The 24,139-nt window shown below is 59.1% G+C and overlaps 1 protein-coding gene across 2 annotated transcripts in view; it reads left to right on the top strand.

Annotated features, from left to right (window-relative positions):
• The window catches only part of COL5A1 (collagen type V alpha 1 chain), a 149,121-nt gene that overhangs the window by 16,901 nt on the left and 108,081 nt on the right, over nt 1–24,139 (top strand). For both annotated transcript variants that reach the window (XM_042914277.1, XM_042914276.1), the window contains exons 2-3: nt 18,821–18,988; nt 23,601–23,814. In XM_042914277.1, coding sequence (XP_042770211.1) covers nt 18,821–18,988; nt 23,601–23,814 — 382 coding nt within the window. The remainder of the gene's footprint in view (nt 1–18,820; nt 18,989–23,600; nt 23,815–24,139) is intronic.

The raw sequence follows: 24,139 nt of genomic DNA, 5'->3' as shown, positions 1-24,139 counted from the left end.
CACACACGCATAGATCTGTGGAACCGAAACTGTCCTCCGTGACCGCCATGCACTCGTTGTGCAGGTGGGGAAACTGAGGCCGGCCCGTACCTCACCTAGAGCCACGCAGCGGGTTGGGGGCAGAGCTCCAGAGACATCGTCTGTTTTAATCCTCAGAAGTAGGTGCTGGCAGTGTGTTCACTTCAAAAACGTGGAAACGTGCCAACGTGCCAGCACCGCGCAGCTGAGAGCGGGGTCTGAGATTTGGCCCCGTTCCTGTGGGAACCGCACGGCACGTGGAGGGCCGCACACCCGCCTGGGGACCGAAGGCTCGCGCATCTTCCTTCTGTGTGGGTGGCAGCGTTCAGGCTGTGAATGGCACCTGCCCCGCCCTCCAAAAACCAGCTGGGACATGAGGCTTTGAGGGTCCTTCATCTGGTGAGTTGGGGGAGGGGCATTGTGACGTCAAATGACAGCGGAGTCCCCTCTGCCCTGGAAGAGCTGACATCCCCACTTGTCCCTTAGGGCCCTTTGTGTCCTGTTTCCACAAGGTCACTGCTGGGAGGTAAACTTTGGCCCCCAAACTTGAGCCACTCTTATTCCCACCGGGGAGGTGGTCTGTTCTGGCAGAGCACAGAACTGTGGGGGAAGGAGCTGAGACCCCTTCATTTGCTTGCCCATCGTGAGAGTGTTATGGGCGTGCCAGGCTCATGGGCAACTCACAGGAATGTGCGACCGGTCTGTTCGGCCAAACCATGGCGAAGTGCCATCTTGGGGGCCGAAATGGTTCGGCATCCATTTCATTGGTTTAATCTAATACTCGAAGAGTGAGCACAGAGGAGGGCCACCGGTCCCCCGCGTGGGGCCTAGGGATACCTTTCCAGAGGTGACACCTCTAAGCTGAGGTCCACAAGATGAGTGGGGATTCACCATGAGTGGCGGTTGGGGCAGCAGGAAGATTCCAACTATAGGGAATGGGATGTGCAAACCCCTTGATGCTGTGTGACCTTGGCCTTTGAATTCGGAGTTAGTGTGACTGACGCATAGTATGAGTAGAGTGGCAGAGAAGAATGTCAAGAGATGAGGCTTTCGTGCTTTTAATTGAGTTTTCATTGGCAAGGGCATATTGCTGTCTTTATCTACTGATCCATCCATCCACCTACCCAGTGTACCCACTCACCCGTCTGTCCATTGCTTATCCATACCGTTAACCCACCTGCTCATCCATTCATGCATCCAGACTATCAACCCATTCTACCACCCACCATCCATCCAGACCATCAACCTATTCCACCACTGACCATCTATCCAGACCATCAACCCATTCCAGCCATCCATCCATTTTTCCACACCATCAACCCATTCCATCCATCCATCCATCCATCCATCCCTCCCATCAACTCATTCCACCACCGACCATCTATCCAGACCATGAACCCATTCCACCACCCATCATCCATCTAGACCATCAACCCATTCCACACCCACCCACCCATCCAGACCATCATCCCATTCCACCACCCAGCATCCATCCAGACAGTCAACCCATTCCAGCCATCCATGCATCCATCTATCCAGACCATCAACCCATTCCACCACCCACCATCCATCCAGACCATCAACCCATTCCACCACTGACCATCTATCCAGACCATCAACCCATTCCACCACCCACCATCCATCTAGACCATCAACCCATTTCACTACCCACTATGCATCCAGACCATCAACCCATTCCAGCCTTCCATGTATCCGTCTATCCAGACCATCAACCCATCTACCCAGACCATCAGCCCATTCTACACCCATCATCCATCCAGACCATCAACCCATTCCACCACCCACCCATCCATCCAGACCATAAATCCATCCACCCACCCATGAATCTGGACCATGAATCCACCCCTGACCTCCATCCCCTCTTCTGTCATGGCACTGTGCTGCCCCATCCACCACACCACGGCCCGCTCTAGTGTCAGGGTGGTATGACCACGCAGACGTCCACTTTGAGGGTCCCTGAGGGCGAGGAAAGACTGACTCACTTGAGCTTCTGAGTGCTTACTTAGCACAGTACCAGGCACAACTGGAGTCTCAGGCTGTGTGCATTGACTTGAATTGAGAGACAGGATGCTTCTGGCTGTAACAGCAGCTGGCAGAGCAGCCAGGATAGTGATGAGGAGCTGACCGTGTCTTAGGAGTTAGTGGGGGCAGGGACTGGCTCTGGAGTAGCTGGGGATGTGGAAGGAATAGGGGCTCTCAGCAGAGGCGGGACATGGACGGGGGGCGAGAAGGAAGGAAAGCCGTGTAATTGACAGTAAAATGTCAGAGAAGCATCATCTAGGGAACAGGGAAGTGGCGAGTCAGTGTTTCAGGATCTTTGGTTATAGATTCAGAGGTTCTACTAATTCCGCAAATAGTCTTGTTAACTGTTCTTGGCTATGAAACATAGCATACTTACTACAACAAATTGGGAAAATACGAAACTTGCTTTTACTTTTCCATTCTGTCTTAGTGTGTGCGGATTGCTATAACAGAACACCACCAACTGGGTGGCTTATAAACCACAGGAGTTTATTCCCTCCGGTTCTGGAGGGTGGGAAGGTCTAAGGTCAAGAGTCGGCGTGATTGGGGGAGGACCCTTCTTCCACTGTGTCCTCGCACACTGGCAGGGGTGAGGAAGCTCTTTGGAGCCACCATCGTTGGGGCTGACGATTTCACTGTATGAGTGCTGGGGGGCACAGGCATTCAGTAGCCCCGTCCTCACGCTTTCCCCTTTTCCTGGCTGAGCTCGGGTAGAAACAGTATGGCGCCTGCCTTGGTCGTTACGCTGTAAATATCGCCACGGCTGCTGGTCATGTACTATATTCGCCCGCACTGGGGTTTATGTCTCTGTTGCTCTCGTGCTGGACTTGGGTCACTTCCAATTGTTCGCTTTATACATAACACCTGGATGAACATCTTTCTGGTAAATCCTTTCTGCCTCTCTTATTATTTCCTTGGGGTGGATTCCTAGACGCTGACTCACTGCATCAGAGCACAGGAACGTTTTAAAGCCCTTTTGTTGCAGATGACATTCCAGCCAACGGCAGGCATTTGTCGCCTGAGCCGCTGCACCCTGGGCAGCATTATCCCCGGGTACCCACCCCCTGGGGGGCCCGTGGGATAGACCTGGGCTACCCACCTGCTGGAGGCCGGTCGCTGCCTCCTTGCTGCTCCTGGGAGGCAGTGGGGGGCTGTCGTGTAATGCTCGGGACCTGGCTGGGCTGCCTGGGCATTGGGGCTTCAGTTTCCTCATCTGGAGAACAGAGTGGTACTTCCTACCCCACGGTGTTACCGTCAAAAGTGGGTTATTGATAACAGTTATGACTCACACGCATCCAGAGCTCCTCCCATTTAGTCAGAAAACGTAAGGGAATCTTCTGGAACCGAATGGGCAGTCAGTAGTTGCTCACTGTCACCCCTCTGCTCCCCTTCCTCTCTTGGGTCGTCTGTGCTGTGTCCCTGCCGTGGCCCGCGGAGTAGACGGTGATACCAGGTCCTGCTGCTGGCAGGATCTTCTCCCCGCCAGGCGGCCACATGGGATGAGCGTGGTCGGGGCGTGCGCTGGGGCACTGGGGAGGGGGGCGGGCTGGAACTGGTGTCTGGGGCGTCCCGGGCTGGCCTGGGCGGGGAAGGGCCAAGGCATGAAAGGAAGGGCGCGATTTCATTCGGACAGCAGCCTGGTGTGGGGCTGCGGGATGGGTTCTTGCCAATGATCCGTCCAGCCTTGCAGGTGGCTCCACGTAGCCCTGCCCGCTCTGCACCAGGGTCTGGAGGTGCCGACCGAGCCTGGGGACCCGGAGCGCAACTCTCATCCCTGGGGGAGGGGGGGCTCGGAACCCCAGTTCATCAGCACACGGAGCGTGGGCCCAGGGTGTTCCGTGGGACTGGTGGCCAGACTGGGGCATGACCGTGGTGCAGACCAGTTCTGAGTTCTGCCGCCACTTTGTGGCGCCTCCTTCGAGGGAGTTGATACAGTTTTGCACCGTTAAGTGCTCATTTTGCGTCCCTGTGGCTGGTTTTGAGTCATCGTCAGAGCGTTCTAAAGACTTGCTTGGCTCTAGTAATTGAAAAATGCCTTCTGGTCCTGAGGGAAGTCACGTAACGCATCCCTCCAAAGGTCAGAGTGACCCAGTACAATACTCTTTTCCTTGGATCGCATAAGCCAACAACATGATTTCAGTGCCGAGAAACATCTACTAGCAACAGAACTCCACCGGGATCCTTCCGCGGCCCGCGTTCCGAGAGCCGTTCCGTCTGGGCCGCGTGAGGAGCATTCGGGCGGGTGTGCAGGGCTCGCTCGCACAGACAGTGACTTCGATTTGTAACAGGAAATAGTTCTCTTACCTTCATTTGTCACGTTGTTTGCTTTGTGACATTTAATAGGTGTTACACCACCTCCAAGGGCTCATTTTCTTCCATTTCTAAAGTTGTCTCTTCCGACGAGGATTTCAGGGCAAACGCCAGCTGATGTCAGTGTAGAAAACCGGTGAGCCAGCAGATACATTTGCCTTTTGTCCACATTTCAGTCCGGAAGGGCAGGGGTAAGCTGGACCCGGGCCTTAGCAAAGGGGGGGCCCGTGAGGATGCGTGGTGTCGGGTGGCTCATTCCAAATGCAGACTCTGGGGAATGTTCCTGAGAAGTGCAAACACAGTTTTGCTTTATAAGTTAAAAATTACCCACCACTGGGACGCCTGGGTGGTTCAGTTGGTTAAGCGTCCGACTTTGGCTCAGGTCATGATCTTGTGGTTCATGGCTTCGAGCCCCGTGTCGGGCTCTGTGCTGACAGCTCGGAGCCTGGAGTCTGCTTTGGATTCTGTGTCTCCCTCTCTCTCTGCCTCCCCCCCCCCCCTTCTCTCTTTCTCTCTCAAAAGTAAATAAACTTTGAAAAAAAATAAACAAGTATCTTAGTTCATATATCCTTCTATACTATTGTCTTTACATAAAAAAAAATTGTCCACCATGAAGGCAAAGGTGAAAAGATCTGTGACTGACCTGCGGGTTTACTTTTAGCTGGACATGGAGAGAGGACAGTTACTTTATCATAATGCCTTTTCCTGTTGGACATTAGTTGGCATTTATTATTCTGTTGATTTGTTATAAAAACAATACACACCCATCACAGAAACATTAAAAGCTACTGAACAGTACGAAGAAGAAAATAAAAATGAACCTTAATCCCTTCCTTGTTTAAACCATGATCCTGGTGATAGTTTCTATTCAGTGAAGCCAAATAAATTACCAGCTGAACATTTTGATGTGTTTATTTTCCAGTATTTGTTCCATGCCTGCGTTTACAAAATTGGGATTACAGGCCACTTTGTAATAGTCTTAAAATATGAGTGAATCTCAATAAATGAGGAGTAAAAGGAAATTCCCTCAATCTGATACAGGACATTGATGTAAAATCTACTGCTGAGTTCTTTCCCCCCCTGGATCAGGGACAAGGCAAGGACATCTGCTCCCACCATGCCTAGTCAACATTGCATGGCAAGCCTTAGACAGTGGAAGAAGGCGAGAAAAGGGAATAAAGCATGTGAACTGGAAAGGAAGAAGTGAAATTGTCTTATTTCCAGACCACATGATTATTGGTGTTAAAAATTCTGAGGACTTCACAAAAAAGCTTCTAGAAGTAATAAATAAGTTTAGCATGGTCACAGGAGTCAAAGTCAATTCAAAAAGTCACTTGTATTTCTAGAGAGTAGAGGTGGACAATTGGAAATAGAAATTTAAGCAGCCATTGCAGTAGCATCAACGATATGAAATGTTTAGAGACATATTTGACAAGATACTTGTGCACTGAACATTGTAAAGCATTGCTTAGAGGTCTTAAAGGAGGTCTCAAGAATTGGAGAGGTATACCATGTTCATGGACAAGAGGATGTAATATTTCGAAGGTGTCATTTTCACCCAAAACCGACCTACAGATTCAGTGCAATGTCAGTTAAAATCCCAGCAGACATTTTCAAAAATAGATATTGATAACACGATCCTGAAATTTGTGTGGAAGGGCAAAGGACGTGAAAGAATGAAGAGAATGTTGAAAAAGAAGAATGCAGAGGGCTCCTTCTGTATGATTTTAGGACTTACTCTAAAGCTACCACAATCAAAGCATTCTGGTGTTGACATAAAGACATGTAGACCAAGGGAATGGAAGAGAGTCAATAAATAGTCTTGCTCATATGTGATCAGTTAATTTTTGACAACGATGCTAAGGTATTTCACTGGCAAGAGGGTAGTCTTTATCTACAAGTGGTGCTGGAACAGGTAGACATCTGTTTGCAAGCAAACAAACAAACTTGGACCCTTATTTCAAATCATATATAAAAGTTAGGATGGATCATAGGCATACACGTAAGACTTAAAACTGTAAAGAATCAACGAGACAGAAAACCCTTTGTTTAAATCTTGATTAGGCAAAAATGTCTCAGAAAGCACACACAAAGTACGATCTGTAAAAAAATCGACAGGTTGGACTGGATCAGATTAAAGCTTCTGCTCTGAAAAGAACCTGTTACGAAAATGGGAAGGTGAAGCCACAGATTGAAGCAAAATGCCTGCAAAAAACACACTTACATCTAGAGGAGAGAAAGGAATGTTGTAGCTCAACGGTGAGAAGATCGACGGCCCCATTTGAAACTGGGCAGAAGGCGGGCGCAGACATCTCATCAGAAAAGATGGAAGAATGGCCCATCTGCAAATGGAAAGATGCTTAACAGCTGCGGTTGTCGGGGAGCTGCAAACTAAAGCCAAAAGCAGGTACCAGGGCGGCGACGATGTGGGGAAAGTGCCGTCCGGGGTCGGCCGGACTACGAGCTGGGGCCATCCACTCGGGAAGACGGTTCGGCAGGTTTTTATAAAGCCCATCATGCTTAGCAGGGGACCCGGCAATTCCTCTGGGACGTGTTTACCCAAGAGACGTGAACGTATGACGTCCGTGGAAAGACACGTGTGAATGTTCACCTGCTGCCTCATTACCCCCCAAACTGGGAACAACCCAAGCACCCGTCAGCAGGGGGATGGCTGAACAAATTGTGGTTCACCCGAGTGGTGGGATCCCGCACGGCGGTAGCCAGAGTGCGCACGTCCAACAGTGCGGGTACAGACGCGTCTCGTTAAGTGGAACACGCAGACGCTAAAGAGTGTATGCGATCCGATTCTATTCGCGTGGCATTTGAGGAAAGGCAAAACTGTAGAAAGAAGATCACTAGTTGCAAGGGGCGGGGGGTGGGAAGAGGGACACAAGGGGCCCTTCTGAGGTGATGACAATATTCTGTATCGTGACGGTGGGTGGTTCCTGGACCACACGTTAGTCAGACTCCCTGGACCGAACGCTTAAGAAGAATGAATTTTACTGTGTGCGGATTATACCTCCAAAACCCTCACTTAAAATAAACAACAAAACCCAGGAGCATTTCCCCATACGATTAACTATCCCTCAATCAAATAAATATCACTTCATCAAACGTTAGTAACATCAGCTAACATTAACATGACAACAAATGAAACTCATGAGTGTGTGATGTTAATGTTATTTGGATGTACAGTAGTATTTTTGACACACCCGCCAGTTGCAACATTTACTTTCTTTCAACGTTTTTGGTGTTGTGCCTGATTTCACGGCAAGCGTCTCTAAGTATTTATACTTCTTCCTTACTCGGTGTTGGAGGTAAGTTCCCACTGGGTGAAGGGAGTGAATGCTTCGAGGAATCTCAGCCCCGAGCATCGCACTGTCTCCTAGAAAGCTTCAGTTTGGTACGTTAAAAAAAAATATCTATATTTTGCCAGTTTGGTGGGAAACAAGAGTCTCGCTTTAACTTGGGTTTATTGAACTCCTAGCGACATCAAACATAATGTATTTGTTTGTTTCCCTCCTTTGTAGCTGTGAGAGTTTCATATACGTCTGTCATGAGTATTGCTGTTAACAAATTTCCCCTTTGTTGCTCGCTTGGTGTGGTTATGCTTTGCCGCCTTAAAGCCACCCGGAACTTAGTCCTAGCTCTGCGAAAGATAGCAGTCTTCTGCTTGAGCAACCTTAGTGGGCTTGGGAGTCCGCGAGGGGGAGCGGCCGGCAGGGACCACGCGTCTGCCGCTGGTGTCCCGTCGAGCTGCTTTATTGGATCTGATTGAGCCGTTCCCAGGGTGGTTTCCCACACGGCTGGAGGGCAGCCCTGGGTGTTGGCCGGGGGCCTGGGTTTCTCCGCACATGGGCCCGTCTGGGGGCTGCTTGGGCTTCCTCCAAGCATGGAGTCTGGTTCTCGGCGTATCGCAAGCCGCTCAAAACCCAGACCCACAAGTTCGCACCCAGCACCTCCACCGCCTTCCCCCTGGTCACGCGGTCCCAGAGCCCACCTTGATTCAAGGGAGGGGACGTAGACCCCACCTCTTAATGGGCACTCATGGTAAAGAATTTGTGGCCATTTTAAAACTGCCACACTTAAAAAGCACATTTTGGTATTTTGTGGGGGTTCATAAAATACATGGGCTTTATGTGACTGTGGACTTCGAGCATTTTTCAGAGGGGGAGGTGTAGAGAGAGAGATGGGCAGACGTCCCCCTCACCCTCTACCAGTGCTCGCCCCTGCCTGGACAGAAGCCCCTCGCTATCTGGCTGGAATTGCTCTGGGCCTTTCTGTGTGTGCATTTATATGATGTGGTTTGCGATTACGTGGACGGCTTTTATTTAACAGGAGAAGGGATGGGACTCTTGCTGCGATTTGCTCTTTTCCCTTAGTGACCTGTCTCGGCCGTCTTCCCGGGTCAGGCCGGCTGGACCAGCCCCTTCCTGTCCAGCCTCTGCCAACGGTTTCATACACGCAGTTTACGTGACGGGCCCCGGCCGGTAGGCACTTACCTGCTTTCCATTCATTGCTCTCGCAGAAGCCTCCGCCTTTGCGAGCTCCCTGCAGAACTCAGCCCTGAGGGGGCGATGGCAGGTCGCCGTGCCTGCACATCCTGGTTGTTGCTGCTGGACCGCCGCCCCCGCCGAAGGGTTCCCTCCCGTTCTGGATTTATCTTGGATCCCTAGAACACGTCTCCCCTCCGCTCGTACGTCGGTTGGCTCTGTTCACCATACTGCGCATACGCTCTGGGCTAAGCGCTCCCCTCCCGCCGCGATTACGGGCGACACCTTTCTGACCAGGATCTCACAGTCCAGGAGACGGCAGGTCCCCCGGGGCGCCTCCTGCCAGGCCAGTGGGGGGAGGGCGTGGCGTGTGCGGGCTGGGGCCTCTTGTTCTCCTGGAGTTTCGTTAAGCCAAGGGGTCTCTTCTGGACACCGCGTTGACTCGTCATAGTCGCTCTTGAGGGAGGGAAGGAGCCTGGATCTGGTGTCGATGCTGCTGACTTCAGCTACCGTTCCTGGCCCTGTTATTACAGCCCCTTCGTAGCAGGGGGACTGAGGCTCAGGGTCGGAAATGCTGGGGCCAGCGCAGCCTGTGGATTCCGGAATGTCGGGACAGTCAGTGCAGAAATGGTGCAGGCCCCCCCCAGGTGCTGGATGCCCGGTAGGCCTCGGAGAGCGTCGCTGAATGAATGGGGCGCCCGCAGCCCCCCGGGCCCGCTCCGGTGACGGGTGTCGCTCGTCCATCACGGAGCCGTTGGCGAGTCCGGTCTGGAGCCGGTGCCGATCTGTCCCGCGCCCGCCCTCCCTCCTCAGCTCGGCGCCCTGGGCCCCACTCCCCGGGTGCCGGGCCTGGGCGAGGCCGTGGATGCAGAGGGCCCCCTGCCAGTGTGACCCCGGCTGGCCCGATGGCAGCCAGCCCGCCCCCCGGGCCTCGTGGAAGCAGGTGGGGCGGTGCGGAGAGCCTCTTGCCGCAAACACGGCCAGCCTGGGGCCGTGCAGTCTGGCACTTGGTGCCATCCCTCCCCCGCCCCTTCCCTCCAGAAAGAGGAGATAAATTACCTCCGGGGAAACTCAGAATAATCATCCGGTTCCCCCTCACGCCCGCGGGCTCCGCTCCTGGGCTGGCTCCTGCCGGCAGCGTGGGCCGGCCGCGGCCCAGCCCGCCCCTCTGCCCCGCGCCATCCCTGCAGAGGGCCGGGGGTTCGCGTCCAGCTCTGCTCCGTTCCCAGCCCTTTGTGGGACGACGGGAGAGACGTACGTATGCCCCTCTGCTTCCGGAAAGCCAGATGGAGAGCAGGGGGGACGCAGCGGAACAGGCACGCCCCCCCGGTGCTGGGGCCGGCGGGAAGATTCCTCTCGTCCCTCGGTGGTGCCCCGTGGGGCCCTCCCCGTGTGACCCTCCCGTGTGGCCCCAGCAAGCCCGGGGGCTTCTGCCGGCCTCCACGTGACGTCGCCTTCCCGTCCACTGCTCCCGTGGGACTCCTTCCCACGTGCTCTGACCTGCCAGCCGGCCCTCGTGGGAGTCCTGGCAGACAGCAGGACTCCCTCCCAGGAGCGTGAGAGGGTGCGACTGAGAGTGTGTGTGTGAGTATGTATGTGCGTGAGAGGGAGTGAGTGTGTAAGAGGGTGTGAGTGTGAATGTACGTGAGTGAGTGTGTGTGTGTTGAGAGTTACCTTCTGGTGGGGAGGGGCACCAGGCTGGACCGTACGTAGGTGCCCTCGGCCCAGGTGATGGCACGTACGTGTGTTTGGGCCCCATGAGGGCACCTGGCCAGCATTTGGCCGCAGCGTGGGGTGATGTGCGGGGGGCAGGTGTCCAGACCCTCGGGTCAGCCGCGGTGACGGGTGGAAGATGGGGGTCACGGTCCGGGGCAGGCCAGGAGTTACCTCCCCACCCTGGGGCCCTCCTTAGCCACACTGTGTTCCTAGGGAGGAAGCGACGTAGGTGCACGGTGGGTGTTCGGGGCCTCAGCTGCCTCCCTCCCCAGGGTATGTGGGCACGCGGTGGGTGCCCAGAGACTCAGCTGCCCCCCTCCCCTGGCCATGGAGGTGCACGGTGGGTGTTGAGGGCCTCAGCTGCCCCCCCCTCCTGGACCAGGACCACTGCACTCGCAGCCCCACTGTGCCCCCTGTTGGGAGGCCCTGCGAGGAAGGGGCACGAGCTGGTGCCAGCTCAGGGAGGCCGTGCCTGCCTCTCTACCTGCTGCCCTCCGTGGCCTTCCAGAACCTGTTTGCGTCCTGGCTGCGTCACCCGCTCATGGAATCCCCGTGTCCTGAGGACTCACAACCCCCCCCCCCCGCCCCCGCCGCCCCCAGGACCACAGTTGCTGCGTGGACGGAACGCCACGGCATCTGCTGGAGGGAAAGGACCGGCCAGGCCGCTGCGAAGGGACCGGCACCAAGTGTGTTCTAACAGGACGGCCCAGAAGCGCCCGCTTTTCCCAAGGCTGAGCTGCAGCCTGGGGGGCTTCTGGGCCCCCGGAGGACGGAGCAGGAACGAGGGAGGTCAGGGTCTCCCGCCAGCGGGGCGGGTGCGGCCTGTGGGCCGAGGGCGTCCCGCTTATGAGCGAGGACCCGGCCGTTTGTGTGTGCCGGCCGAGCGAGGTCAGGCTGGGGGGCGCCCCGCGCGGTGGCCCTGGCCCGCTGACCGGCCGTGGGGTGGGCTCCGGGTCCCCTCTGCCCTCTGCTGTCTGCAACGCCGTCCGGCTTTCAGTTCTGACGGGTTCTTAGCTCACCCTGCCCCCCGCCACGACTACACTTCACCCTTAGCGTGACACCATGAGGTCAGAGTGAGGAGCAGACTGCGGCCTTCCCGCTCCCCGTCTCCGGGCCCTCGTGTTGGCTCACGGAAGGAGCACTCCCAGGGAGCCCGTCCTGCGCCCCACAGTCCCTGCCCTCCTCCCCGCACACGGTGGGGGCGGTTGTGGGGGGCACGGGGCAGGTGCCCCGTGTCGTCCAGCAGTCCGATCTCAGGCCGGGTGAAGGGAGTCAACGCTGCTTGTGCTGTGGCCGTGGCCCCTGCCGGCCGGCATCCCGGTGCCGGCCACCCCTTGCGGTGTCCTTTCCCTTTTGCGGATGGTGACGGGGAGCCTCCGGATGGAACCCACTTTCCCCAGGGCCGTGGGGCTTGTGGCGGGGGGAGCTGGGACCGGAGCCACATTTGCCGAGCCCTAATCCCGGGGCCTTCGGAGGCCCCCCGGGGGAGGCGGCTTGAGGAGGCCCGTCCTGGCCGTCCGGTCGAGGACACAGATGCTGCACAAATAGTCACATGCGGACACAGATGCTGCACAAATAGTCACATGCCACGAAGCTGAGGCCGTGTCAGCGCCCCGAGCTCTTGCTTAGAAACCGGAAAAGGGGCCAGAAACACCTGACAGACAGTGTCATTGAGCACGATGGGCTCCGTGCTGGGCTCACCCCCAGGGAAGACAGACTGGCAGGTGGTCAGGGATGTCGTAGGGGAGGCTAGTGGGGTCTCTCAGTGGGGGAGGGATGATGACAGCGAGCCCCCGCCAGGTGCACCCTCCCGTCTGTTCCCGCAGGGGACCCTCCACTGCCCATAGGGCAGGGTGGGCAGAGCCAGGCTCCAATCCAGCCCCCTCTAGGCACAAAACTGCCTGAGCTGGGGACCAGGGGTGCTAAGGCCCTGCGGCAGGTCCCTGGGGGCTCGAGCAGGGCGGTCGTGCTGCCCGCCGCACAACCCCAGGACTCTCTCCTCAGGGACCGTGGTGGAGTGGTTCCCACAACACCGTGGCATCGGTGGGGTGGCGGCCGGTGAGAGCCGGGGCCTCCTGGACGGGACCGGGCCCCCATGTCCGCAGAGGAGTGCTGGGAGCCACCGAAGGGGGTCACGGGGCGGCTTCAGGCACAAGGAGCCCGTCTTCCCCGTGTGGCAGCGAGCCTGGCCTGCCCCCAGTTGATGTGAGCTCCAGGGCTCTGCCCTGTGGCAGCCCCGGGGTGCGGGAGGGGGAAGGACTTGGAGACGGTCTGAGCGCATTTTCCACCCCTGCCTGTTTGCTTTGTTCCCACAGTTTGGTCACTGAAGAGGAATTTCTGTCGGAGCCTCCGAAGGCCTGTTTGTTTTCCAACCTGCTGGGCTGACCTTCCTGATGGGGCCACGGAGGGCTGGTGGGAGGAGCCTCGGCCCTGGGTCGGGTTGGGGGGGGGGGCTCTGCCCCCCCTTCCTCGCTGGTGTCCCTCGTCCTTCTTGCTTCTCGAAGCGTAGGAGGGAACTAGTAAGGACAGAGCAAGGGCTGGTGCTTCCGCGGGTGACCGTGTGGCGCTCTGCTGACACGGGACAAGTGGAGCCCTGGGGGGCAGTGGCCGTGTCTGCCGGGACCGGGGCTGCGGGGATCCTCCTGAGGTTTGCAGCCCAGGGGAGCAGACCGCACGCGGGCCTGAGGTACCTGAACTCACGGAAGGGCGCATCTCTGAGAGCAGCGAGGTTACCGCACGCGGGAGGCGGACGCGCCGTGATTCGGGGACCGCGTCATGAGCTCCGTGTGTCCCCTGCCTGTGCCGAGTGGACGCGGGCTCGGGGCTGGCATGGATCGGAAGCTGTGGATGGCTCTGTCGTGGTCCCAGCCGGGTCCCAGCCTGCTGGGGCCACTTGGGGTGGTCACTCCCCGTGTCCACTCGTCCTCGCTCTCGGAATCGAGGGCGCTGGCACTCAGGTTATTTATGACTCCTTCCAGCTCTAAAATTAGACGGTTCTGAGAATTTTGAGGATGTAAACCTTGGTGGTGGTTTAGAGAACGCTTCACGTTTTCTTTTGGCGGTAACGGTGTTGACTCAGGGGTGCAGAGCGCCCGCCACTTGGCTCGTCCCATTGGGTTTGTCCAGCGGCCCGCAGGCACCTGGCAGGATTTGGCCCTGGTCTCCGTTGAGAGGAAACGGTGGGCTGTGGGCCTTGGAGGGTGAGCCGTGGCGTTCTGGGGCCGGTGGCAGGGGAGGGGGGGGCGCAGGGGGGGGGAGTCCCAGCACGCGGATGGAATCCCTACGGGAAGGATGGATCGTCCCCGCCGGGGCGCCGAGGGCGCAGGCTGCGTGCCCCACTTCTCCCAGCAGCACTGTCTGGGACCTGGGGCCTTCAGCGCTCCACGCGTGTGTCACAGGAGGGCCGCAGGAGGGCCACCAGTGAAGGCAGGGGGGCGGACAGGGGCTGTGCAGGTGAGCGCAGGGCAGGGACAGAGCCGCCCAGACCAGCGCCCGTCCTCAGAGATCCCTGAGCCCAGGGGCCGATGGAGCCGGTCACCGTGGGGGACGGCGCTCATGGTCACCTTTCGATGAGGTAAAGGTGCCGTGACGCCCCCACCCATGCCGCCCGGCGCCTGGGGTCTGGTAGGAGCCCGTCGCCCGAGAAGGGGACCCGGGGTCCCGGAGACGTGGCAGGTGGACGGGACGGCACAGGTGCGCGCTCCCTGGTGATAGAGTGGCGGAGGGCGCTGCTCTGGCTTCGGGGCCCCGGGACTCGGAGGACTGAGGAAAGGGTCCTCTCCCACAGGGCCTCTGTGACCTGGTGGAAACCAAAGGCACCTGATGGTTCCAGGTCCCGGGAGAAGGTTCGGACAGCCCACGAGCTCCTCCCCGAGCCCTCAGGACGGGGGCAACAATCAGCCGTCGCACCGTCCGGCCGGGATGGGCAGAGCCGGGGCTTCAGAGGCGGTCTTCACCCTCAGCAAGTGTCTGAGAACACGTGTGGCCTCTTTAGGGGAAAGCGAAAAGCGAAAAGCAAAACACAGAACAGAAGGAGTGGAGCTTGAGCCCAAGCCGGACGCAGGTGCCCTGTGCAGGGGGTCTGACCGTCAGGGCCCCGCGCTCGTGCCTTCTGGGCAGACGTGGGGGCTCTGAGCACCCCCCTCCCCCGACGGCTGGCCAGCTTGGTGTCCGTGTGGCCCGCTGGCGGTGGGGCCGCGCATGCCCCGGGCGTGCCGGGCGTGAGGTCACTCCCGGGGGCCGCTTTGGGGTCTCGCGCCCTGCAGTGTGCCGCGGGGCGGGGGCAGGAGCCCCGGTGGCGTGGGGCGCCCTGGCTCTGAGTCCCCAGGGGCTCTGGGCAGATGGCTTTCGGAGTGACTGTGGAAAGTGCAGAAGCCGCCCCGTGTGGTTGGTGGCCGCGCTGGTTGACCAGTCAGCCGACCGGTTGTAAAACGTGTCCATGGCGCCTCCGGGCCCTGATCCGGGCCGTTCGTTTCTGCTTCGGCTCGTCGGTAGGCCACTCGGTCCCGCGTTCCTTTCCAGGCTCCTGGTGCCGCCTTTTGGGCACAAAGTGCCTGTGGCTCCGCCCCCCGGGTGCTAGGACCTGGCTTGCTCCCCGAGCCTGACCGCCCAGGAGTCTGCCGAAGGCGGTTTTCGGCTTCCTGGGCTCCGCAGAGCCTGAGTGGGACGCGGGTGCCCGCTGCCCCCAGCGCACAGGGGCCCGCGTGCGGCGAGGGTGGCGTGGTCTCACCGTGGTGGCGGTGGCCTGGTTTTCACACCGGCGGCCTCAGGCACCCGAGCGGGTGCTGGGCGGGTGCCGAGACGCGGCCAGTTCCCTCTGTGTCTCCGTGGGGTGCTGAGACGCGCAGGGGGGAGGCCCGCCCAGCTGTCGTGGAGGGAGGAGGAGGGAGGGCTCGCGGACTGTCCGGGGAATGTGCCCGGGCAGCCTTTGCTGGCAGAAGTCCTCTCATTGGCCTCAGCGAGGCGGTGACCTCAAGACCTTCTCCCTGGGGACGGTGGCGGGGGGGGTGATGCTGGTCTCAAACCAACGGGCACCTGTCCCCAGAGCACTGTTTCCTGGCAGTGTTCTCATCCTCATGGAGGCACCGAGGACCTTGGTTTCTTAAGAAACTGCCTTTTTGACAGGGAGGCTGTGTCAACGGGAGGGAAAGTCCACGGAAGTTCTGTCCTGCCAGATGCCTCCCAGGCCCTTCCCACACCTTTTATAAAACTTCAAAGTATTTTTTTTTTTTTTTTTTTTTTTTAGCTCTGGCACAGGGAGCCCCTGGCCGGGAGGAGGGGTGGCGTTGGGCCTGGATGGTCTGGTGGCCTTTTCAACTTGTTTAGCAGAGGCCTATGAACATGTCCCGGAGGCTTCTGGAAAACAGCTCTCCCCCACCAGCGATGGAGAAAACAGGTTTGCGAGCTGCCCATCTGGGAAGAGCACGGCCAGCTATCGGGATGGGGGCCCCGAAAGCCCAGCCGGGATCTCTGGTCGCTTCCCTGGCCACCGCCCATGCTGGAACCGAGTTTCAGAGATGAGCCAGAACTACGTGCCATCACTGTGGCAGGTGAATGGGCGGCTGGCACCGGCTGTCCCTTCCCACGGCCCAAGTCCAGTTCTGGGCTCTGCCAGCGCCTGAGCCCGATGTCAAGTGGACAGACGTCCGGCAAGGGTTGTGGGCAGCCTGTAGGACGGTCGCCAGGGCCGCGAGCTTCAGAGGTGCCGCCCCCGCCTTGCGAGGGGGTGACCGCGCCATGTGGGGGGCTGGGTCCTGGCAGGAGCCGAGAGCCACCCAGGGAAAGCACAGGGGCCACAAGAGGCAGTGATCCTGTCCACGAGCGGAGGTCAGTCTGGACCGAGAGTGTCCTGGGTCCCCACGCTGTCCCTTCCTCCGCCCACCCCTGTATTTCCTTGGTTACAGCGACAGGGGTCTGTGGCAAAGCTGAGTTGTGCAAACGGCCGCTGGCGGCGCAAGTCTGGGATCGAGGTGACGTGGTGCCTTGCAGGGAACTGAGGGCGGGGGCGTGCTTCGTGCTGGAGAAAAGCAGCTTCTTTTCCTTTCGGCCCCGGTGTTCTCGGAGCCTGGCCCGGGCTGCCGCCTCCCCCATCCCAGCCCGTCGCCGTGTGGGGAGGGCAGCCCACGGGATGCCCTCTGCACCTGCCGCTGCCCTGGACGCTCCCCTCCGGGCCTGCCCTCTCGGGCACGGAGTCTCTGTCAGGGCCTCGCTGGGCAAGCACTGAGGCTGCCCAGCCTCTGGGGCCCCCACGCTCTCATGTGGTTATGCTGAGCTCCCAGTGAGGCAGCTGGCTGCAGGGTTCCTGGGATGCGGGAAGGGGAACCGATGCTGGGGGTCCTTTCTCACCTCCACATCCTCCACCCCTGTTAGGAAAGTGGGACTTGCCTGTGGAGCGAGCTTCGGGCATGTGGTAAGCCCTCTGGGGAGGAAGGCTGGGGAGCCGATGAACTGAGTAGCTGAGGAGGGCCCAGGATCCGGGACAAGCCTGCGTGAGTCCACTCAGTGGGGGCTGAGTTTTTAGTAGCAGGTGTCAGAGTCTAATCCAAGTTGTTACGAACATAAGGACGGATGTATTGGCTCATGTGGATGATGGCTTCAGGCACAGCTTGATCCAGGAGCAAAAGCAGTGTGGCAGGAGTCTGTCTCTGCTTGCTGACAGTCCCTTCAGCCCTGGCAGAGGGCTGCCTGAAGCTCCTGCTTCATGGTCCCCAGTGTGTGGGGCCAGAAGAGAGGAGAGGATCCCTCCTTTCCAAAGGAAAAGCCCCAGGATGGAGCTTTGTTGGCCTGGGCCAGTCTCTGGTCCACCAGGGCACCAACCATCTGGGACCAGCTGGTGCTGTGCCCTGACTGGCCTGGTGGCAGGGGCGGGGCCAACCCCCTACTCCCTACCCCCACCCCCATCCCCACAGGGAGGTGCTGGGGCTGGGCTCCCCTAACCTGGGCATCGCCCGCTGTGATGTGGAAAACGTTGGGGTTCAGAGCCTGTGGCCAAGAAAGAATTCTCGAGACGTCTTCAGGGCGCAAAGGTGGCTTTATTAAAGCACACGGACAGGTCCGTGGGCAGGAAGAGCTGTGAGAAGCCACTGCTTACCCACCGCCAAGTCGGGAGGGGGCTGGGGACAGCACAGGCCTCCAAAGGATTTGGGAGCAAGGTTTCCAGGGCCCCGAGAGGGCTCACTCACTATTGTTGGGAAAAGGTCACGTATTACTGTTTAGCAAACCCTCAGTCATGAGACCTTTCAGATGCGTATCAGGGGACTTTACGCTTGGAGTCTGATTTGCTACCTTGTATCTTGGGGGTTAGAGGTGAAGGAAGTTTCCGAAGGGATTTTTACGCGATGAAGGACACTTACAGGATCCCGGAGGTCGGGATGGGGTTAAGCTAAGATCGCCTTTTGCCCTTAGCGAAGTGTCATCTTCGAGGCAGCTGGGCTCCCAGAGGGCGGTGACTCTGCCTGTCCCAGGGACTTGTCCAGGGGCTGGACGCAGTGAGGAAATTTAAGGTTTTCCTTCTGACTCTACGTTGGAGTTTGTTTTCTCCGCGGGGACTCCCGGGGCCCCTTGCAGTAACGTGAGCTGAGCTTTCCATAGGGAGCCGCCTTTGTTTGGGGCAGGTGTGTGGACAAGCCTGTGGTCCTCGCAGCCTGGAGGTCCCTGCTCTTTCTGATGTGAAGGAGGGAGGCCACGTTCGGGCCCGAAGGCCCTCGGGCACCGCGGCCCTTCTCGGAGGAGCCCCCGCCGGAGGGCCAGGAACTTTCCAGAAGGGAGGCAGGGACCTGCTCCTCGCTTGTTCTTGGTTCTGCTCTGTCTTGTAGGCAGAGGTCTTTTCTGGGGGCAAGCGGGAATTGCATCTTTGCTGTAAACAGTTATGGGAGAATGATGTGTTAATCGGGTGACAAGGGGGATAAAACGTGCTCAGGGCGCGGGGGGTGTGCGGGCTCCAGCAGAATCCACGCACGGTCAGTCTGTGTTCCGCCACCAGGGGGGTCCCACCGGCCCCGCAGCTGCCGGTGGACGAGGGAGCCGGGCAGGCGAGGGTTCGTTCCCGTGGCGGAAGCCGGGCCGGGAGCACGGCTCTGGGGGCCACAGTGCACGTCCCCCCGGCACCCGGCGTCTGAGCTGGTTCTGAGCCGCCTCCAATTCCCCTGAGCCCTCCGGGCGCTCCTGGGAAGGTGGGGGTGCCCTGTGCTGCTCCTTCCCTGCCTGTCTAACCCCACACCTCCCTTCCTTTGCCATTTCAGCTCAGCCAGCAGATCTCCTGAAGGTTCTAGATTTTCACAACTTGCCTGACGGAATAACAAAGACAACAGGTTTTTGTGCAACACGGAGATCTTCCAAAGGCCCAGATGTCGCTTACAGAGTCACGAAAGATGCTCAGCTCAGTGCACCTACCAAGCAGCTGTATCCTGGTAAGAGACAGGCGTGTGTGTCCTCACTGGTGGGTGGTGGTGAGGGGATGTGTGTTTTGGTGGAGGGCGTGGCTCTCCCCTCCTGCCTCCCGCCAGGGTGCAGAGCTGGAACCCCATGTGGCGGGAGAAGCACCCCTGATTTTCCAGGAAGCTCTTCTGAGGAGGCCGGTTTGAGCTGGTTATAGTGAAAAAACCCAGCAGCCATCACATGAGCCCTCACCACCGAAGGTGGGGGCGTGAGGCCTCGTCCGTCCCCCTCGCTGTTCCAAGCAGGTGTATCTCCCGCTGTAGACAGACTGCCAGGACCCCAGGTGCAAAAAGGTGATGGACGGTTCTCCGGTGAGGTGGAGAGAGAGCCAGGGTCATGGGAAAGGAAGCCCTCACACACAGAGGCTTAATTGGGGGCAGTGACATTGAGAGACGCATGAATCGGGCATCACGGCTCCCAGCAAGAGGGTGCAGGCTTTTAATGAGGAGTGATTGCCAAGCACCAGGCCTCTGCTTTTAATGACGCGCCCGGCACGGGGAGCGCCGTTGGCTGCTAAGACGTGGCATCCGAGTCGTCCCGGTCCCCCGGCTGCGGACCAGTGTGGCGCCCCCTCCCCACGCCCCAGAGTGAGTTCAACCCTCTGGGCTTATCTGGCCGCGGGGAGACAGCCGACGGTTGATAAGCTCTCCCCCTGCCTTAAAGGAGCCCTTTTCGCTTCGGGTCCGAAAGGGGCCGGGGCGCCAGGCGGATCCGTTCACCTTAGGAGACGCTCTGTAATTATTAGAAGACTGGGCGTCGTCTTTTTGGTGACCTGGCTGTGACCCCGACCTTGGGCGGCCCTTTGACAAATGGCGGTGTCTCTGCTCCCGTGTCCCCCCTGGGTCCCGAGGGACACATTCTTCCGGGGGCTGCTGTCTGCTCCCTGGATCCCTGGGTCTCAGCCGGCCTTTAATCCGTGGGCCCTTAGAAGGCTGTCCCTGAGAGAGGCCGGGTCGGCCCTTTACAAGAAGGTCGCTCTGGGTAGATGAGGTCAGCCAGGGACACCGGGTCCCCTGCGGAACCGTCAGGAGCCCACCTCTGGGTCAGGGCCCCCTCGTGCTCCCGGCAGACAGCCGCAGGGGCCTCCGTGCCCAGCATCCCGGGAGCACTTCCTCACCTTTGGGGCTGAGCCTAGACATGCGTCTTAGGATCGCCCTCGTTCTCGACTTCGCCCAGAAGCTGCCTACATCCTGCCCCACGTCCCCTGCCCTAGAGAGACTTGGGGGGCTGGGACCAGAGAAAGGCTCGAGGCGGAGCGGTGGGGGGCTTCCCCAGGCCCCCGGCGGCCGCGCGGAGCGTGTGTGATGCTGTCCCCGCGTAAGGCCTCCTGGGGAAGCCAGGTGGGCTGCCTGGGAGGTAGCCTGCCGGACGCCCGGCTCGGGGGGGTCTCTGTCACGACAGACTCCTGGGGTTTCTTTCCTTCTGTCTTCCCGGCCTCCTTACGTCACGTCAGAGAGATGGCGTGGACCTCGGAATAGAGACTAATTATCGGAGGTCTGGTCTGAAGTCAGGAGTAAGACACGGCATAGTTTTCAAGCCCTCGTTTTCCCTAAGCTCTCCAATTAGTAACTTGATTACACGGTTAGCGTTTAAACGCTCTGACGGGGTGCTCTGGTTGCGATTAGCCTGTGGAGTCGAAAGAGCCCAGACAGAGCCAGACAAAGCTGGGGACTTGCCTCGGGCTGATTTGAGCAGGGGTTTCTGTGGGGTCCCTTCTCTGAGTGTGGAGCCGCTGCGGTTTGCTGACCCCCGTCAGCCAGAGCGGCCCAAGGACGTTCTCCCAGGTCCGTGTCCTGTGACCGTGGCCTCGGATGTGAGGAAGCACACGGCTTCTGTCCCTTCTCGCGGAACCTCTGAGTGAGCCCGACGCCGGACGTCCTTTCCGCTGTGATGCCCGCCTCCCGGGGCGGGGGACGGTGTGGCTGCTCGGAGACGCCTGGGTCAGCTGGGCCGGCCGTGTGGCCCGGTGGCCACGTGCACGGTTAGAAGCGTGTCTTAGAGCAGAGGGAGGTCGACGTCCAGGTGATTTACTTCCGTGAGGAGAAGGCCCCGGACTTGTCTGCAGCGGGCCACCTGGATCCTCTGGGGAGCAGTGGCCCCTTCACAAGCCGGTGGCCAAGGCTCGCGGGTATTTGGGAGCCCTTGTGGGGACTCTTCCCCCAGCGTGGGCCAGACACGGGTTAACCCGGGTGCCCGCCTCGCCCGCTCATTTATTCTGCGGCTACGTACGAGCCTTCCGCAGTGCAGGCTTCTCTGGGGAGCCCGGGTACCGTCGGGGGGGGACCGCAGGCGGGCAGCCTGGTGCTGTGTGCACCTGCTAGCCGGACAGAGAGTCCTCCCTGACCCTCAGAGGTCTTCCTCGTCTCCTTGGGCCCGGGGGTCTGGGTCCTGAGGTCAGTGGACCCGGGACGGCAAGCGGGGACCTGTCCCGGCAGTTGGCCCTGGGTGGCCCTGATGCCGTGTAAGCAGTCTGTAGGGATTAAGGCAGAGCCCAGAGCTGTGACGCTTTGGGGGGCAAGCCGGAGAGGGTGGCGCTGCTTGCCTGGGGGTACCCGGGCGGCGCTGCTTGCCTGGGGGTACCCGGGCCTCGCCACTCTCTGCTTGCAGGAGGGACACCGTGTCAAGGAAGACAGGCCCGAGACCCTAGAAGATACCATCATGGATGCCCCGTGAAGGCAGGAGACCAGTGTGTCCCATCAGGCTGCCCCCACGTCCTGGACGGGCGTCTGCCCTGGGTCCCCAGTGACAGGGGCTCCTTCGTCCACAGAACCAGCTCGGCCACATCCACACTGTGCCCTCTGAAGGCTTCCGGAACATGGCACGCTTCCTCATGATCACGGGCCCCCTCCTCTGTTCTTGTGCCTTGGATTGGGGTCCCCTCTCCATTTTGTCCTCCACCTGGTACCCTCGGGGCCCCTGAGACTCCCTTCATGTTCTGGATCCAAAGCAGGGGCGGGGTGTCACAATGTGCCCCCACCCCCTTTCGCCTTCCCCCCAGACCTTCCCTCCTGGTGGGCCTGGGCCTCCGGATCAGCCTCTGTCCAGCGGAACATCCTGTCCGGGAGCTGTTGGCGAACGAGGATTCAGTTTAATAGTGATGCCCTTATTAAACTCCTACTGTATACTCAGACTGCCCCAGTGCCCTTGGGCCTCAGCAAAGTAGACAGGAAATGACTTAAGGAAGTCATCCCTTAAGGAAGTCATTCGTCTGCCCTCTGTCTCCACCTTGGGACCCCCCCCCCCAACCTCCCTGAGTTGGCCTTTGGGGGCTGGTTGGTTTCACCGGTCGAAGCAGCCACAGCGTCTTCCTGTTGGCTCGCCCTGGCAAGATCTCCGCACCCTGGGTCCTGCAAAGGTCACAGAGGCTGCAGCAGGCAGTTTTCCTGCCCGCCCCTCCCCCCCTTGGCCTGGTGCCCTGGAGGTCCCCTTGTCCCCAGCATGTTACCCTGCAGCTAGCTCTGTGCTCCAGTGAGCAAAAGCGGGGGCGGTGGCCTGGCCATGCAGCTCTTCCGTCAGCAGAGGGCGCTCACGGATAGCTTCTGGGCTGGACGCGGCCCCCACCCCAGCCCTGCCGCCCCTTGGACCTTGGGGCGGCTGCTTGACCGGGTTGCCATCCCAAGGAGCGGTGGGTCTGATAACAGAGTCCCTCCGCGTCCAGGTCCGTGAGCCGGGTCCACAGCCCCGCGTGACGCTTCTCACCCCCATCCCCACCCCCCGCCCCCGTCAGTCAGGGTGTGGGTGCCCACACCTCTCCGGGTGCCGCTCCTTCTGGCCGGTTCCGCAGAGCGTTTCTGCGTGGCTCCCCTGTGTCGGGACCAGCCACGCTCTCTCCACGCCTCGGGCCCCGTGCAGAATTGCGGGCTGTGCCCCTGTCGCGGCCAGAGAGTGGCGCGTGCGAGTGGGGAGGTCGGGAGCACATGGAGCGGGCCTGCGCGCACTCAGCGGGCTGCGTGGGTCTGGCTGTCAGTGACCTTGTGTTGTTTCCGTCCTGAGGTGTAAAGTGTGTTTTCTGCCATTAACATACAGGGTTGGTTTTTTTCTTTCTTTTTTAAAAGTTTGGGTTGAAGTCCTTTGATTTCTTTCTCCCTTTCTTCTGGTTTGCATATCAACCAGGAAATGGCAAAAAGTATGGTCCCTGCTTCTCGCCTTCCTTTCCCCTGCCCTCTCTCCCCCTCCCTCCCTCCTGCAGGCACTAAATGAGACACGATCTGCCAGGTCCAGCTTTAGGAACAGTGATGCATCTGGAACAGCCCCTGCTCAGAGGAAGCTGACATTCTAGGAGGTTCTAATTAGGATTTATACGCAGATGTGTTGAGGAACTCAGGAGATGACATTGAAGGCTCACAGCTGGAAGGAGCAATCAAGTTTGCCTTTACTGAGCTTCAAAGAGGATAGGCTCGGTCACGCGGTGATAGGGAAGGGCTGCAGGAACAGTTTGATCAAGGGGCAGATGGGTAGCAGATGGCTGTGCACCACCATATGCGTCCGAAGTTGCCAGGTCCCGAGCTGGTCTGTTTGCAGAGCTGCGGCTGCGTGCAGCTGAGTGCTTCCTGACTGCCCTCTTCCCTCTGTCTTCTGTTACAGCGTCTTCATTTCCTGAGGACTTCTCCATTCTAACCACTGTGAAAGCCAAGAAAGGCAGCCAGGCCTTCCTGGTCTCCATCTACAATGAGCAGGGCATCCAGCAGATCGGCCTGGAAATGGGCCGCTCTCCGGTTTTCCTCTATGAGGACCACACAGGGAAACCAGGGCCAGAGGACTATCCCCTCTTCAGGGGCATCAACCTGTCGGATGGCAAGTAAGTGGGCACCGCTCGGCAGCCCAGCCCTGCCCCCGCCGGAGGGTCAGGGCAGGCCGCTGAAAGCCTGCTGGCTGCTAAGGGACCTCACGGCAGGACGCGCTTTATAAAAAGCAGGGTAGTGCCAGATGCGCCCAGGCGGGCGCCAGGCAGAGGGAGGACGGGGCTCGAGTCTGGAGGCCTGGGTCCTGGTCTCGGGTCGCCCTGCGTGCCTTTGGGGAACCCTTTCTTCTCCCCGGGCCTCTCTGCTTCCCCTTTGTAAAATGCACGAAAGTATCTCAAATGCCAGGCTCCTGGTCTCAGCAGGGACGTAAAAAATTGTGTG

This window comes from Panthera leo, chromosome D4, assembly GCF_018350215.1.
Source record: "Panthera leo isolate Ple1 chromosome D4, P.leo_Ple1_pat1.1, whole genome shotgun sequence".
Lineage (NCBI taxonomy): Eukaryota > Metazoa > Chordata > Mammalia > Carnivora > Felidae > Panthera > Panthera leo.
This window is presented reverse-complemented; position numbering and strand designations above follow the sequence as displayed.